The sequence below is a fragment of the Pipistrellus kuhlii genome, unplaced genomic scaffold (assembly GCF_014108245.1).
Source record: "Pipistrellus kuhlii isolate mPipKuh1 unplaced genomic scaffold, mPipKuh1.p scaffold_m20_p_3, whole genome shotgun sequence".
In the NCBI taxonomy this organism is placed as follows: Eukaryota; Metazoa; Chordata; class Mammalia; order Chiroptera; family Vespertilionidae; genus Pipistrellus; species Pipistrellus kuhlii.
Window position 1 is genome coordinate 164687987 of NW_023425529.1, and position 16242 is coordinate 164704228.

Consider the following 16242-nt stretch of genomic DNA (forward strand, 5'->3'; position numbering starts at 1 on the left):
GTTGGATACATAGCTATGTGTTGTGTTTTTCTTTGTCATCTTTGTATGCTTTAAATATAGCATGACACACTTTAAATATAAATAAAACTACTTTTTAAAATATCTCTAGTATAAAAACTGCTTTGCTGGAGAAAAGGGGAGGGCGGTAAAGTTGACTAAATAGGCCTGCTCCTTCCCTGAGTTGGGCGCCTTTTTTCTCATGTTGCTCACTGTCTTCCCTCCCTTTCTTATCTACACCAACCACTTCTCTCCCCTTAGATTGTCCCGTCCAGCGTTTCTAAGTAATTATATCTTCAACTACCGGCTAGGAAAAAAAGTAGTTTCATGCATCAAATGGACGCTCTTTTTTATTTTTTATTTCTTTATTGATTGTGGTATTGCACATGTGTCCTTGATGAGAGCCAAGCGACTTCCTATCTTATGGGCACCATCATCTACATAAAACAGGCGTGCTTCATACATGAGAGGAGTCAGTCATTGATTGGGCACCAACTCTGAGCCCATCTTTCACGTTACCTCACTTAACCTCCCAACAGCCTGAAGTGTAGGTGTTAGCTTTCTTATTGTATAGTCGAGTGATGGCAACTTGGTGGTGCTCAGAAACTGGTCCAGGATAAGGTGCCCATGTTCTCACCCTGTGCTTTCTTTCTTTTTCTTTTTTTTAAACTTTCTTTTTCTTTTTTTTAAATATATTTTATTGATTTTTTACAGAGAGGAAGGGAGAGAGATAGAGAGCCAGAAACGTTGATGAGAGAGAAACATCGACCAGCTGCCTCTTGCACACCCCCTACCGGGGATGTGCCCGCAACCAAGGTACATGCCCCTGACCGGAATCGAACCTGGGACCTTTCAGTCCGAAGGCTGACGCTCTACCATTGAGCCAAACCAGTTTCGGCTCACCCTGTGCTTTCAATGAAAGGTTGGAGGTCCAGTGTTTTGACTCTCCGCTCTGTGACCAGTGGCACACATTTGGGAGGTGCTTGGAGGATTAAGGGTACAAGCTGGGTGATTCCAGAGGTCAGTGAACTTCTGTGGTCTACAGGGGGTTCAGCTCATCACCCTGATGGTGATGGCAATGGTTCTGTGGTCTCCAAAGCAAGCGGGGACTATGTACCCCAGCAGTGTGCAAGAAAATGCAGGAAGAACATATTTCATCCTTTCTTAAAAAAAAAAAAAAAAAAAAAAAAATATATATATATATATATATATATATATATATATATTATTGATTTCTGAGAGGAAGAGAGAGAGGGAGAGATAGAAACAATGATGAGAGACAATCATTGACTGGCTGCTTCCTGCATACCCCCTAGTAGGAATCGAACTGGCAGTCTGGACATGTGCTCTGACCAGGAATCTAACTGTGACCTCCTGGTTCATAGGTTGATGCTCAATTCACATTGGCTGGGTGATATTTCATCCTTTTAAAATTTTTGTTTTATTGTGTGTTTTATAATGCACATAATGTTTTGGCATAGTAGTACATGTATATGATTTGTAGATAAGTAAATGCCCATATATTGTATGCATATGCTAAACAATATTTTTTATTAATAGGAGTGTGTGATTTTAAGTTTGGAGACTTTGCAGAATCTACTCCACTGAACTGGTCTGTCTTGTTTCCAATCAGCCAGTATCTGAGTGTTCAATGCACTCGAGTTTTCTAGCCCCAACACGTGTCCTTGCTGGTGCTGAGTAAAGTTGGACGTGTGGTCACAGACACCCTCTGGGGAAATGTTGGTGAGTCCTGAAGAACTGGAGAGGAAAACTGGAGGCAGGTAGCTATCTCACTTTTTTAAAAAAACACACACACAGATTTCACAATGCCAAACTCCTGAAAAAAGATGAAGAATGGATTATTACACAGATGGCTTATGACCAGTGAGGGGAAAATCGTGATCTCTGGCAACGAGCATGGGTTCATCAAGAATGAGTCACACCCAACTAACCTCATTTCCTTTGTAATACTCGACAGCAGTTTACTGACAGAAACCACTGTTCGTTCATTCTTTCATGCATACATACATCCATGGTCCACTTGGCAGGCAATTACTGAGCAGCTCTTGTGTTTAAAACCCCGTGTTTCGATGGCATCTGGCAGTGAACATAGTGTACTATCTGCCCCCAAAGAGCTTTCTCTTTTAATGAGACAAACATGTACACAGATAACTATAATGAAATCAAGTCACTTCTTAAGAGCCACACAGTGGTTATAGCACAAACAACGCAGTTGTGTTGTAAACAGATGTGTCCGGGAGTCAGCAGGAGGAGAATGCTGTGAGGACAGGGACTCCTGGCAGAGAGTAAGACCATCCATTTCAGCAAGAAAAGAAAACAGAACCTCTCCCTCTATTTTTTTAATATCGTATTTCAGTTTTCTGTTTTGCCCATGCTTTATATTCACAGAGTCTCTTAGGAAGTTTTTATGGACAACATGAGGAAAAGTGAAGACATTTGGCATGGATGCTGGTAGTTTAGTGACTTGAAGCTAGTTGAGGAACCGTACTCAAAGTGGGTCCCCTAAGGGACCAGTGCCAGCCCACAGAGAGGGCTTTGGTGACGTGCTCTGGGGCCCCATCCTCAGCCAGGTGCTCACGAACTCTGGGAAGGTGGAGCATTACATGTACATCGATGAGTGGAGATCATAATTGCTCCCTGTCCTGTGTTTCATCGGGATCTCCAGATGAAAGACTCTGAGAAACATGGATGAATGAAAGGTGTGTTTGGATAAAAGAAAGGTAGTCCTAACAGCTACATCGACTGAGCACAGGCGAGGCGCAGCCAGCATGGTGAGCGCTGTGCAAGCATGATCTCGTTTAATCTTCACAGACGCCTGTGAGGTAGATGTTCTTGCTTTTCTTACTGGATAGTGGGACACGTGGAGGTTTAGGGAGGTCACCCAACCTGAGATGGAGCTGAAATTTAAGATGGAGGCTGTCCAACCACCCAAGGCAGGGTGAAGGCCCCGGGCTGGTGGCCGGGATGGAGGCGAGGCAGCCTGCGCGAGGTGGGGCAGCAGCTGCCCAGTGTGAGCATGGAAGCTGAGAGGAAGGTGGTGGCAGGTGGAACTGGGACCGGGAGGAGGGAGGCACAGGGTGGTGACCTCTGTATGTGAGCCAGGACCTTCCGAACCTTGGGGACACATCGTTTTGGGGAAGGTCAAGGGGAGGAGGCACCCCTCCCTGTCGGGAGAGGGGTTCTGGTGCTAGATGAATTCTCACGGCTGTTTCCACATTGAGTTCTGTGATCCTGTTTGACTTGATGGACCTGTAATTCCTGCGTGTAGACAGTGAAACCCATGGAAAGAGACATGCTCTGGCTTCAGGGCCGCCTCCATGGAGGAGCCGCAGATGGCCGCACTGTGGAAACCCAGTTCCTTTCCAGAGAGGCCAGGTCCGTGACCCGAGGGGTGGAAGGAACAAGTCTGAGCTGCTAGCACCTGAGATTTGCTTTCTGGGAGGAATAAAAGATAACCTGCCACCTCTATACCTACTAACATGGAACTTTGCATCCACTGATTATTCTGCTGAATTTTGAACATTCAGCTTTTCTCTTTGGCTGACTTTCCTCCCCAAACACTGCCTCCCGTTAGGAAATGGCAGACCATCCATAACCAGACAAACTGCCGTATCTGAGAGCACAGCTGATGAGTTGAGGAGTCTAAGTACTCTCCAGGTTGGAGAATGACCCTTGAACGGAATATTCAACACTTTAAATGTAATTGTCATTACCTCAAGGGTTAAGCTAGAATTTGGGGCACCTGAAGCAAAATTAATCCCTCTCTTTCTCTTCTTTCTCCTCCCTCCCTCTCTCTCTCTCTCTCTCTCTCTCTCTCTCTCTCTCTCTCTCTCTCTCTCTCTCTCCTTCCCTTATTTCCTCTCTCTGGTTCCCTCTCTCTGTTTCTTTCTCTATGCCTCACCCTAACACCACACATACCACTCTTTCTCCAGTACTTATGGGTTCACTGTAAAATGATGGTGAGAGGCTGAAACCAGTTTGGCTCAGTGGATAGAGCATCAGCCTGCAGACTGAAAGGTCCCAGGTTTGGTTCTGGTCAAGGGCATGTACCTTGGTTATGGATGGGCACATCCCCAGTGCGGGGTTTGCAAGAGGCAGCTGGTAGATGATTCTCTCTCATCGGTGTTTTTAACTCTCCATCTCTCTCCCTTCCTCTCTGTAAAAAAAAAAAAAAAAAAAAAAAAAAAAAAAAAAAAAAAAAAAAAAATCAATAAAATATATTTTAAAAAAATGATGGTGAGAGAACTCGAGTGATAAATTAACCCCAAACAACACAATGAATTTATTTTCACAAAGCAGGAGAAGCAGTGTGGCCTGGAAGAATTTGGGATTTTGTCAGCAGAACTAATTCTAGCCTCAGTCACTGATTAGATGTAGGACCACAGGCAACCCTCATTTTGTAAAACAGAAATAATACTAATACTTGTTAATGATCATAAAAACTCCAGGATTGCTTTGAGTATTACATACAGTAGTGTCTGTCAACGTGTTTGCAAATGGCAAATTGCTCTATGAATGTACGCTGTTACCATGATTTCATGAGACGGAGCCTCCCGCTGGCTAGGAGGTTCCCACAGAGGTGTGGATTTGGTGTAAATGCAGTGTTTGTTTTATGGGTCCTCACAGGATTGGGGTAATTAGAGGAATAAATCTCTGCTAAGCCAGCATGAGGACCTGCCAAACGAGGTGGTCATGCCCTTGACTTGCAGTCAGTAGGAAGAACTGCAGGCAACAGGATCGCAATGGGCATTAACACTACCCCTCAACTGCCCAGCCAGTGTGGCTCAGTGGTTGAGTGTTGACCCATGCACCAGGAGGTGGCTGGTTTGATTCCAGGTCAAGGCACATGCCTGGGTCATGGGTTTGATCCTCGGAAAGGGGGTGTGCAGGAAGCAGGCGATGGATGTTTCTCTCTCATCGATGTTTCTGTCTCTCTCCTCTTCCTTTTCTCTCTCAGAAGTCAATAAAACCATATATATATTTTTTTTGGGGGGGGGTGAGGGCAAAAAGACTACTCCTCAGTTAAGGACAGTTCTTGAAAGCATGTCACCAGGCAAGTGCAGTTCCTGGAGGGAGCCGCATTGCTGTGGTCAGTCGGGTCTGGCTGCCTGGGTGCAGGAAAACAGTTACATACATTTTCTGGAGAAAAATCAACCAAGTCTCAGAAATGTTCATAACCTTTGACACCAATTAGTCTTGAAAAATATCTGGGAAAGACCTTAAAAAAATAATCACCTTCAAGAACACAAGGTATTCATTGTCATGTTTAAATTGGCAAAAGAATGAAAGGGAGGACCTAAGTACTCGGCAGTAGGGGATGGATTAAATGAAGTCGCCAACAGCACTAGGATGGCTTACTTTGCCATCTCTAAAGATGATGCAGATTTGTATTTTTCTCATGTGAAAGAAAAACAACATTCCGATATTGTTAGCAAAAGCAGGTGAGAAAACTCCGTGAATCCTATTTTTGGAACTGAATAGGTATGTTAATATGCATTATGTGTGCATTCTTAAAAGTCTGCAGGGGTGGTCTCTAGAATAACAACACCATATAACATTTCTGGAGCACTTCCTGTGGGGCAGGGCTCCCACCATTTCGTCCTCTCAGCAGCCCTGGGAGTGAGCATTCCTGTCTTCTCCTGGCGCAGGTGACTCAGGGACTGAGAGGGGTCGGCAAGGTGCCCCGGGCCATGCAGCTCCTAAGGGGCAGAACCCCGTCTGTGTGACTCAGAAGCCCCAGGTTCAGGACCCTGCTCCCACACAGCCTTTGAGTCATAATAGTGGTTATATTGGGATAGTGAGTTTGTGAGTCATTTTATCATTTTCCTAAACAATCTGATTTTTAAACCAAGTTTGTCTTACAATAAATCCCATTATCTGTGTATTTAAAGAAATAAGCGTGTTCTCACCAAATGGATAGGTTGCAGAAATCAACTCAGGGAAATCTGTGATGTTCATGGAGATAAATGGGTACCAGAGGCTGCTGGGATTTTGAAAAAAAGAAAAAAAAAAACTCTCAAAAGCTCATAACTGATTTGTTGGAAACAGGGGAATAGATACATAAGCCAGGTCGTTTGTCACTGCTGACAGACACCATCGAGAAGCATGACTACTGTTTCCGTTGATGATGATAAAGTGCTTTCTGATCCAGCACTTATGATCCTCATAAAAATCCTGTGAGGCAGGCAGAGAGGTGTCTTATACCCATTTCATAGATGAGGAGAAATGAGGCTCAGAAAGGGTAAGTGATATGTCCCAGATTCCATAGCCTGAAGTAACAAAGGCTGATTAATAGATATTTTTTGTATTGAAAATTCATGGGACTGAGAAATACCAAATTCAGGCTAGTTATTGCCCCTAGGACAGAGGTGGATGGGATTGAGGTGCATTGCATGGGGGCTTCCACAATATATAATATCTTATTTCTTTTAAAAATCTGGCCAAATTTAACGAAGCCGAGAAGTAGACATAGGAGTCTTTGTACAGATAGTTCCTGTAATGTTCTTTTTGTGTGAAATATTTCATAATAAAAATTTTAGCCCCGGCTCCATGGCTCAGTGGTTGAGCATTGATTTATGAACCAGGAGGTCACATTTCCATTCCCGGTCAGGATACATGCCTGGATGTGGGCTCCATCCCCAAGGGGACATGCAGGAGGCAGCTGATCAGTGATTCTCTTTCATCATTGTTGTTTCTCTCCCTCTCTCCCTCTTCCTCTCCTAAATCAACAATAAAAATGTACTTTAAAAAATTTTAAAGTAAGAGATACATGCGTAGAAGGAAAGGCTGCATGGAAATACATCACAATGTAGGGGGTGCTGAGGGAGACTGAAATTACACGCAATACCCTCTGTTTCCACATTTTTGTCAATGAGGATGCCATTACTTTTATAATAATAAAAAAAATCTACTAAAAATCTCTTCTATCAACTTATTTATTCATCATCTTGTGAAAACAGGACATTGAGACAAGAACACTGGAAACATTCAGCAGCCAGATGTTGAATTCCATACTTGTTAGGGAAAATGGATTGGCCATGAACTAAAAGTGTTAATTCTAAAGCAAAATGGCAGACTTGGCCTCCGGACCCTAGATCCAGACCTCCTGGTTTGAAAACTGGCTCCTCCTCTCCTGGAGCAGGTTTCCTGCTCTCTCTGTGCCTCCATCTCCTTGTCTGTAAACTGAGCCTAACGACAAGGAATACCTCAGAGTAATTAGAAGGATGATGTGAGTGACTGCCAAGTGCCTAGAACAGGGCCTGGCACACAGCGCTGTGTGTGAGCTGGTGCATACAAGAATGGAACCAAGAGGAGAGAGGCGTGTGAAGAGCTGGGTGGGGGAGGAGGGTGTTGCACTTTTATTTTATTTTAAAAAAATATATTTTATTGATTTTTTACAGAGAGAAAGGGAGAGAGAAACATTGACCAGCTGCCTCTTGCACACCCCCGACCGGGGATGTGGCTGCAACCAAGGTACATGCCCTTGACCGGAATCGAACCTGTGACCTTTCAGTCCGCAGACCGATGCTCTACCACTGAGCCTAACCGGTTTTGGCGGGTGTTGCACTTTTAGGGGATCCTCACAATCCTTGCACTTCACAAGCTGGGACAAATTTTAAATATATATATATATATATATATATATATATATATATTATTGATTTTTTACAGAGAGGAAGGGAGAGGGAGGAATATAGTATTAGCAACATCGATGAAAGAGAAACATCGATGAGCTGCTTCCTGCACACTTCCTGCTGGGGATATGTCCGCAACCAAGTTACATGCCCTTGACTGGAATCGAACCCGGGACCCTTGAGTTCGTAGGTCGACGCTCTATCCACTGAGCCAAACTGGTTAGGTCTGGGACAGATTTTGTGGCTTCCTTTCAGAGATTAAGAAGAAAGAGCCCTGGCCGGTGTGGCTCAGTGGTAGAGTGCCAGCCTGCGGCACTGAAGGGTCGTGGGTTTGATTTCCAGGGAAGGGCATGGACCTGGGTTGCAGGTTCATTCCCCAGCCCCTGTGGACTGGGGCCCATGTGGAAGGCAACCAGTCAATGTGTCTCTCTCACATCGCTGCTTCTCTCTCTCCTTCCCTCCTTCTACTCTCTCTAAAAATCAATGAGAAAAATATCCTCAGGTGAGGATTTAAAAAGAAGAAGAAGGATATTATATGGCAGAGAACCCGCGAAAGCTCTTGGCAGCAGTGAGTGACAAATGTCATGTCAACCCACATCATACCATGTGCCCATCCTTAGCGTGACTGTTACGGCCAACACTGTTCCAGGGATGAACTGGGGGGTCTCAAGCATGTGGTGAGTCCAGTTCCTTAAGGTCAAGCTGCTTGTGTGACCTGCTCAGTTCCCTGTAGCCTGATGGTTTGGTTTTTCCCTTCTGTGTCTGGCTGTTTCCCCTTTGATGTATCCACGAGACAAAAGCTTAGATGGCCCTACTCTGGGCTCAATTCCGAGGCACCTTGGCTCCCAGGGACTCTGAGCTGCTGGGGTTTGGGGGCTCAGGGAACTGATGGAGACCGTCCTGCTGCCAGAAGCACCACCCGAGGACCTTGCAGAATCACCTGCCTGGCCAAGGCTTTGAAATTACAGTGTCTACGCACAGAGCATTTTCCAAATCACTGCTACGCCCCGTGATTACCTGCTGGCGTGTTCTCCTTCCAGCTTGGGAAATCTGGGCAGAAAGCTGGTGTTTTGTCTTCTGGATGGTGAAGTGCCTGGTTGCTCTTATCCCCCTGCTGGTGACATCCCCGGTCCGTTCCGGAGACTTCACTGAACACTCACCTTGCAGCAAACCTGCCGAGACTCCACTCAACACCATGCCTGCGCCCAAGTGTGGCTCAGGGCAGCGCTCAGCCACGTGGCCCAGCCTGGCCCAGTCTGCTGCCAAGTGAGACCATTTGTCCTGTGGTGGAGTTCTTTGACTCCATGCCTACCATGTCCTGCTGCTTCTTCTTTTAAAAAAATAAAAAATATTTTATTGATTTTTTTTTTTAACAGAGAAAAGGGAGAGAGAGAGTCAGAAACATCGATCAGGTGCTTCCTGCACACCCCCCACCAGGAATGTGCCCACAACCAAGTTATATGCCCTTGCCTGGAATAGAACTTGGGACCTTTCAGGCCGCAGACCGATGCTCTATCCACTGAGCCAAACCGGTTTCGGCATGTCCTGCTTCTTCTGTACATGTTAGCTTCCTGGCTGCCTCAAAACAACAACAGCAGCAACCACAAACCCCCCCACAACAAGACATTGTTTTGAATCCTGCGCTCCCAAAGACACCGGCCAAGGACTTGTGCTCTCATGACTGTGGGGATGTTATTTTTAGTCAAAAATGTAGCCTCGAACGTGCTCTGCCCTCCCCACGCCACATCAGGCGCTGGCCGCTCCCAGATGGCCCGGCCTCCGCTGAGGGCGGCCCGGCTGCTGGGCACACGGAGGGTCACGGGCGGACCTTGGCAGGCGGGTCTGGACCCGCGGGAGGGAAGGCTCTGAGCCAGATGGCTGCCTCTCGGGGGACCTGGAGCAGCCTCAGCCCAGCAGGGGGCGGAGGGGCAGGGGAGGGAGGCTGGACAGGGCCCAAAGGTGTATTGCAAGCATGGGGCGCCTCCGTGTTGGCCAGCCCGCTCCCAGACCGCGGGGCACTGCTGCCGCCCTCCAGGCTCCGTGTCCGCTCCTCTGGGTCATCCATGCCCTGGCTCCTCACCCCAGGGCACAGTGTTCTCACCGGATAAAGCCACTGGATGCTTTATCTCAGCCCCTGAGCGATGGGTGGCCGGATGTTACAAAAGAAGCCTCCCCAAGCCAGGCCTGCAGGAGGGCCTGACGGGGGCTGGCAGGGGCTGGCCGGGCATCCCCACGTCCTGGCAGTGATGTGGGGCGCTGCCTTGGCCCCCAGGAGCGCGGTTCGTGGTGACTCACTTCTGGTTCCCAGGAAGGTGGTTATTTTGGGGCCCAGTGTTTTAGGATTGTGCCTAGATCCCCTCCCATCAGCAGCCGAGGCACAGACCCCCGTCAGGCATGTGAAAGGATGGAGGTCAGGCCCCGGGTCCTGAAGACCCAGGGCTGGGTGTGCAGAGAAGGCCATTGGCTCCGGGGAGAGTGCAGTGGCCCTGGAAGGAAATCTGCCCTCCCCCTGGGGGCCGGTGTCCTCCAGGAGCCAACTCCAGGCAGCCTGGCCTCCCAGGCCTCCTGAGTCCCGTGCTCTCGGCAGCCAGCAGAGGGGAGAGGGCGGCCGGGGCTCCCCTGCAGCACAGGTGGAAGGGCTGCCCTGCCTTGCTCCCGCCCGAGGGGCCCCTCAGCCAGCCCGGTGGGTTGAGCGGGAAAAGACGAGGGCAGCCCTGTAATCTGCAGGAGCCAGGAGGGCGCCTCCCCTCTTGCCAGCGCCTCTGCTGCCGATAAGCCTGCCCCCGGGCCTCAGAGGCCCCCAGCGCATGCAGAGCAGCGGTGCCACCCGCAGCCCCGGCTGTTCCTCCAGCAAAGCGCCCCAAGGGATCCTGGTGAGGGACCGCCGGCCGGCATGCCCTGCCCGATGGGCCACTGCAAAGTGAGTTCTCAGCGGCTGCTGGGAGAGGGTGGGTGGGCCAGGGAAAGGTGAGGAGCCAGGCTGTGCTCCCTCCCCCACCCCGGGATGGGGATGTGACGGTGGGACCCAGGGTGGCTCTGTGCCTTATAATTACACCTGGATTCACTCGTGCTGTCGCTGAAGGCCGCTCGACTCGGTTAGTCCAGCTTGTCCCGTTTACAGCACAGGATTTGCTGTCAGATTGAGTCCCGGCTCCCCGGGTCTCTGAGTCATGCTCTCTCCGTATTGAAGGTTGCGAAGAACTGCCTTTGTATGATAGTTTTTCGGTGCTTCTGTTGAGATTCTGGAAGTTCCTTTTGCCTTTACTGAGCAATGTGTTTTTGAGGTGTGTTATCACAGCCCTGAGGGAGAATGAGGGTACCGTAAGGGTGGGCTGCTCTGCCGGGGGGGCCTGGGTCACCCCTGTTTGGAAGGAGGCTTGCTTGTTTCCTCAAAGACCCACAGAAGCCAGCCACCTGGCTGTCACACCTTCTCCTTTCCTGAAACCCGGAATGTGGGGGTTTATGTTGCTAGGGAAGCGTGAGGCAGAAGGGCAGAGAGCGACGGCGTGGCGGTGGGAGACAGGGTCCGATGGATATTTTTATAGAGATAGCGGAGTGCCACAGAGGGCCAGGGTGCTCCCTGCGACGATAGCCCGTATCACTGTCTGGCAGCGCCTGGCTGTGCTGCTTTTTGTGTCTGGTGCCAGGGGGAGGCTCAGGGTCTTGGTGGTGGAATTGGAGGCCAGAGTTGGACCCCAGGCCACGTGCTCAGAGGACCCTCGCATAGTGGCCAGCGTGTGCTCTACCACTTGTCTGAGTCTTTGGATGTCAGGATGCAACTTTAAGTGGGAATTTCTTTTCAGTGGTTTGGCATCTTTGAAATTTGTCTTCTTGACGATTGATCCCCCACCCCTTCCTGGGGGGAGGTGGGGGGCGGTCAGAATCAGGGTCTCCTGCTTTTAGTTCCCAGCAGTGCGAGCCAGGTTCTGTTCATCTGCGTCTTTTCTTTCCACGGGACACCCCCAGGCCGCAGCTGCGTGCTCAGTCTCGGAGGCTGCTCCTGACAGGTCTCGGATGCAGGGGAGTGGCTGAGCGGGGCAGGGACCCGGCGGCTGGCTCCAGACCCGAATGCAAGCCCAGCGCTTTTTCAGGAATAAGGAATGGCTTATGAACAAAATACTGTAAATTCCCATTGATCACTTTCACCAACCAAATAGCCGTGGGACAGCTGCTCCATGCTGCTCCGTGTTTTTTAAATCCGGGAACTGGGTCTGTTGTGAGGCTGACGCTGAGACATCAGAAAAGGAGACGGAAGCCTTCAGGGTTGTTTTCATAAGCAGGGTCACCTAAGCTCAGCTGGCCCTTGACTTCCGGGGTCAGTTGTCATTCGTTTTTAAACTCAGGTTCCACCCCTCGCCTCAGTGGAATTTGGCCAGTGGCTGCAATGTCAGCTGACTTAACTTGGAGTTTAATCTAAGCAAAACATATTTAGAAAAAGGTGGGTTTTGTTGTTGTTGCTGAAAAAATAAAAGGGAGGAAGTCAGGAAGATAACAGAGTGCTTTCTAAGGGCAAAGGAACAGAAACTCTCTGACCTCCAGGTCTGCTAACTCTTTTTTTCTTTTTAATATATTTTATTAATTTTTTACAGAGAAAAAGAGAAAGGGATAGAGAGTTAGAAACATCGATGAGAAAGAATCATTGATCAGCTGCCTCCTGCACCCCCCCCACTGGGGATGTGCCTGCAACCAAGGCACATGCCCTTGACCGGAATCGAACCCGGGACCTTTCGGTCCGCAGGCCGATGCTCTATCCACTGAGCCAAACCGGTCTCAGCCTGGGTCTGCTAACTCTTAACAAACATTTGCCACATCCCTGCTGTGTCGGTCCCGTTGAGGGCACTGGAAATAGAGCAGTGAGAACCAAGACACAGGTCCCTGCTCTGGGGCGCTCCCATTCCAGCAGGACCAGGAGACAGACTCAAAACCAAACGCACGAGCGCTCGTTTCCTAAAGATGAGGAGTGCTGTGGGCCGGGGGCAGGCCGGGGGAGAGGAAGCGGAGTGGGTTGTGCAGTTTAAGTGAGGCACTCTGGGAAAGCCTCGGGGCGGTGTGTTATGTTGCCAAGTTGGGTTCTGCATGACCATTCCTCAGGATGAAACATTAAACTTGGTTGATTATCAGAAACTACAGATTTCTCCGTGATGGATTAGCTTTAACATCCAACAGGATTCCCGATGCTCGTCTATGCTGCCCACGTCAGACGCTTACCGTATTGGGGCATCAGCTGCTTTTCTTTCTGGCCGGCCCAACCTGTGGATGGTATCTTAGTCTGGCCTCTGTCCTTGGGTTGGCCAGGATTTCTTATATCAAACTGCTAATGAATGTATGTGTCTGTTACGGTTTTGGTAGGAAACTTTTATAAGGTGGCTCGTTGAGTGTGGTGTGGACACTGATGAAACATGATGATCTTGGTTAGCTGGCAGCATTCTTAAGGATAAAGAGCATTGCTTCTCAAAGCTCCTTAAAAAATAAAAAATAAAACATGGAGCAAGACATGAAGGAGGGGAGGGAGAGAGCCATGCCTAGCTCTGGAGGAAATAGCACCTGCAGAGGTCCCAGTGCTGAGGGAAGAACCAGGAGGCCAGTGGGGCTGAAACAGAGGGAGGAGGACATTGTGGGAGGGGGTGAGGTCAGGGGGGGGAGGAGACTGGGGAGGGGGCAGGGAGCAGAACATGTAAGTCCTTGCACAGCATTGTAAAGACATCACTTCTGCCCTGTGCAAGACCAGAAGCATGAGATGGTCTGGAGGTTAGACAGACGGTATGCTTTGACTTCTCCCTGCATCTGTGACTTCCTAATGCCTTGAACCACAGGCTACCAAACAGAATGACCGACTGTAGTGTGGCGAGCGGAGTTATCCCCAGACTCTGCTGGTGCCGTGGTTCTCGGCCTTTTTTCCTCTGGGAACACAGGTACCCAGGCTATATTTCACGGCCCTTCCCAGGAATTGATAATCCTTGTCTCCCTTGCACTTTCCAATTTAATGAGAACATTAATAACGCCACAGGTGCTCTTTACTTAAAAAAAATTACCATGGGTAAAATTAAAAAGGAAGTGGCAGCCACTATCTAGTCACAGTTCGCATGCAGCACGGTAATTTGTAATCACAGCTGCTGGCGGCCCTTCATGGTTTCCCTGGGACCTTGGCCTACAGCACAGCTCTGGAGCTGTGGTTCTGGAACACCAGCTATTGAGAAGGTGTATCCGGTATAAGCATGGCAAGGCAGAGTGGCCATGGCGGGGAACCTTGAATTTGCTCTTAGTTTTAAAAGGTAGCAATTGTCTTCCCATAGGTGGTCTGGCTTTCTAGGATCCTTTCTTTAAAAATAAATAAATAAATAATAATATATATATATATATATATATATATATATATATATATATATAAACATCAATGATGAGAGAGAATCATTGATCGCCTGCCTCCTGCATGCCCCCTCCTGGGGATCCAGCCTGAAACCCAGGCATATGCCCTGAGTGGGAATTGAACCGTGACCTCCTGGTTCATAGGTTGCTCAACCACAGAGCCATACCAGCCGAGCTAGAATCCCTTTTTTATGGACAACAAGGGGATTGTTGTCAGAGCCCTGCTTTAAATCTTCAGCGGCCTCACATTGCGCTTAGGATAGGGTCCGGACTCCGTGTGTGATCCCTCCTGCCCCAGCCTGCCCGTCATTCCCGCTCTGCTTCCTCCTCCTGCTCCTGAGAGAATTGCTCCCGGCACAGTGCACACCTGTCAGCTCCTCCTTCTGAACTCTCCTAGGTCTTATTGGAACTTCCCTTAAGGCGCTTCTCATTTTCTGCCCCCTGACGTTTATTTACACTCGTCATCCCCTGCAAGCTGGGGGTGGCAGCCCCGGCTGACTCACCTCTGACTCACTTGTCCTATTCCCCCCCTCCCCCGCTCCCCTCCGGCATCGACCAAGGACTTGAACATGGGGCTGAAAAACTAGATCTGTTCAATGAAGTCATTCCAAACGAATGGATGAGTCTGAGCTCTTGCTTCCCTTTTACTTGCACAAACCTTGAGCGTTGCCTGCGTGTCAGGAATGGATTGGGTTGTTTATCTGGAAAACAAATCTCCCACAGACCCTGTGCAGAGGTCAGGGGTCCCAGCTCGGTCTCTGACTCACCGGAGTTCTGTCATCATTGTCTGACAGGCAGCGACAGCCAATTAGAGACATGACATTGTCTGCTCCCCCGTCTCCCGCTCACCCTTGACCACCAGGGCCCTCTGAGGCTGATTTTTCTCCTGATTTCCCGTCACAGCCCTGCACGGATGGAAGGAAAGTGGTTAGTGGAGGAGGGGGCCCGCAGGTTGTGGGCCTGACCCACCAGCTCCTGAACACTAGGCCCTGGAGTGGGAGAGGGTCGGGGAATGGAGAAGGGGTGGATTGCTTCAAGGGGAAATTTGCTTATGGCCAGATTAGAAAAAGCAGAGCAAGCGAAGCTCCCCCGTGCCAGCCTTTCTCTCCCACCCGGGGCTGGAGCGCAGGAAGCTGCCGGCACCAGTGCCACCAGGAGACTGAGAAGGCAGCGGGAAGCCAGGCTGTCCCTCCCTGGGATGATGCTGGTCGGAATACTGCTCTGTCCTTCCACAAGTGGATTGAGAAGCCATCTTTTGTAAGAAAGAAAACCTATCTGGTTTCAGTTTCCTTCCCAAAGTGAGTGCCTCTAAAAGCTGAAAAGGAGCTGGCCTGAGGTCAGTCCTGCTGGTTCTCCGATGGCCCAGCTGTGGATCAAGGCTCAAGGTGGCCAGTGGCTGCAGACAATGGAGCAAGTTCCAGCTGCTCAAAAAACCGGCTCCAGGCACCACTCCCTTCCCACCCTGGCAACCTCACCTCCCAGTGGGTGGATGGGTCCGGTGACAGTGCCAATCTGAGCTGTGGGCTTTCTCCAAGGGGAGGGCATGGCTCGGGGTATCATTTTTAAGTCTCTTCAGGGCTGGGTAATACTTCTGTCTACACGGTGTGACTTGAAGGCACCGGAAGACTCCCCTAGTCCTCCAACACCTTCGCCACCGATCTCCTGGGAAGCCTGGAGTTCCATTATTAGCCATTATTTCTTAGGCTCTTCAAGGGGTTTTGATCTCTAAAAAATTGCATGCATCCATTCAAGCCTTTATAATCGGATCTTGAGTCATACAGATGCAAGGAACTAATTATTTTTTTCTATTAAAGCATAGTTGACATACAATATTATATTAGCTCTAGGTATACAACAGAGTGATTCAACATTTATATACGGAATGAAGTGATCACCACAATAAGTCTAATAACCATCTGTCACTGTACAAAGTTATTGCCATATTTTTGGCTCTCTTCTCTCTGCTGTATATAACATCCTGAGGACTTATTGATTTTATAACTGGAAATTTGTACCTCTTATTCCCCAACCTACACATGTTTTGCCCATTTCCCCATCTGCCTCCCTCTGGCAGCCATCAGTTTGTTTTCTGTATCTATGAGTCTGTTCCTATTTTGTTTTGATTTTTAGACTCTACCTATAAGTGAAACCATATGGTATTGTGTTGTTCCTCCACTGTCTGACTTATTTCACTGAGCTTAATACTTTCTGGATCCATCCATAT

At 48.9% G+C, this 16242-nt stretch overlaps 1 protein-coding gene across 10 annotated transcripts in view; it reads left to right on the forward strand.

Moving 5' to 3' along the window:
- Nucleotides 1-16242, forward strand: part of ANK1 (ankyrin 1) — a 210362-nt gene that overhangs the window by 69359 nt on the left and 124761 nt on the right. Inside the window, exon 1 of one of the 10 annotated variants that reach the window (XM_036456824.2) lies at nucleotides 10443-10572. The exons of the other annotated variants lie outside the window; for them this stretch is intronic. Coding sequence (XP_036312717.1) covers nucleotides 10546-10572 — 27 coding nt within the window. The 5' untranslated portion in view covers nucleotides 10443-10545. Of the gene's footprint in view, nucleotides 1-10442; nucleotides 10573-16242 lie in introns of those variants that run through there. 10 annotated transcript variants of the gene reach the window in all.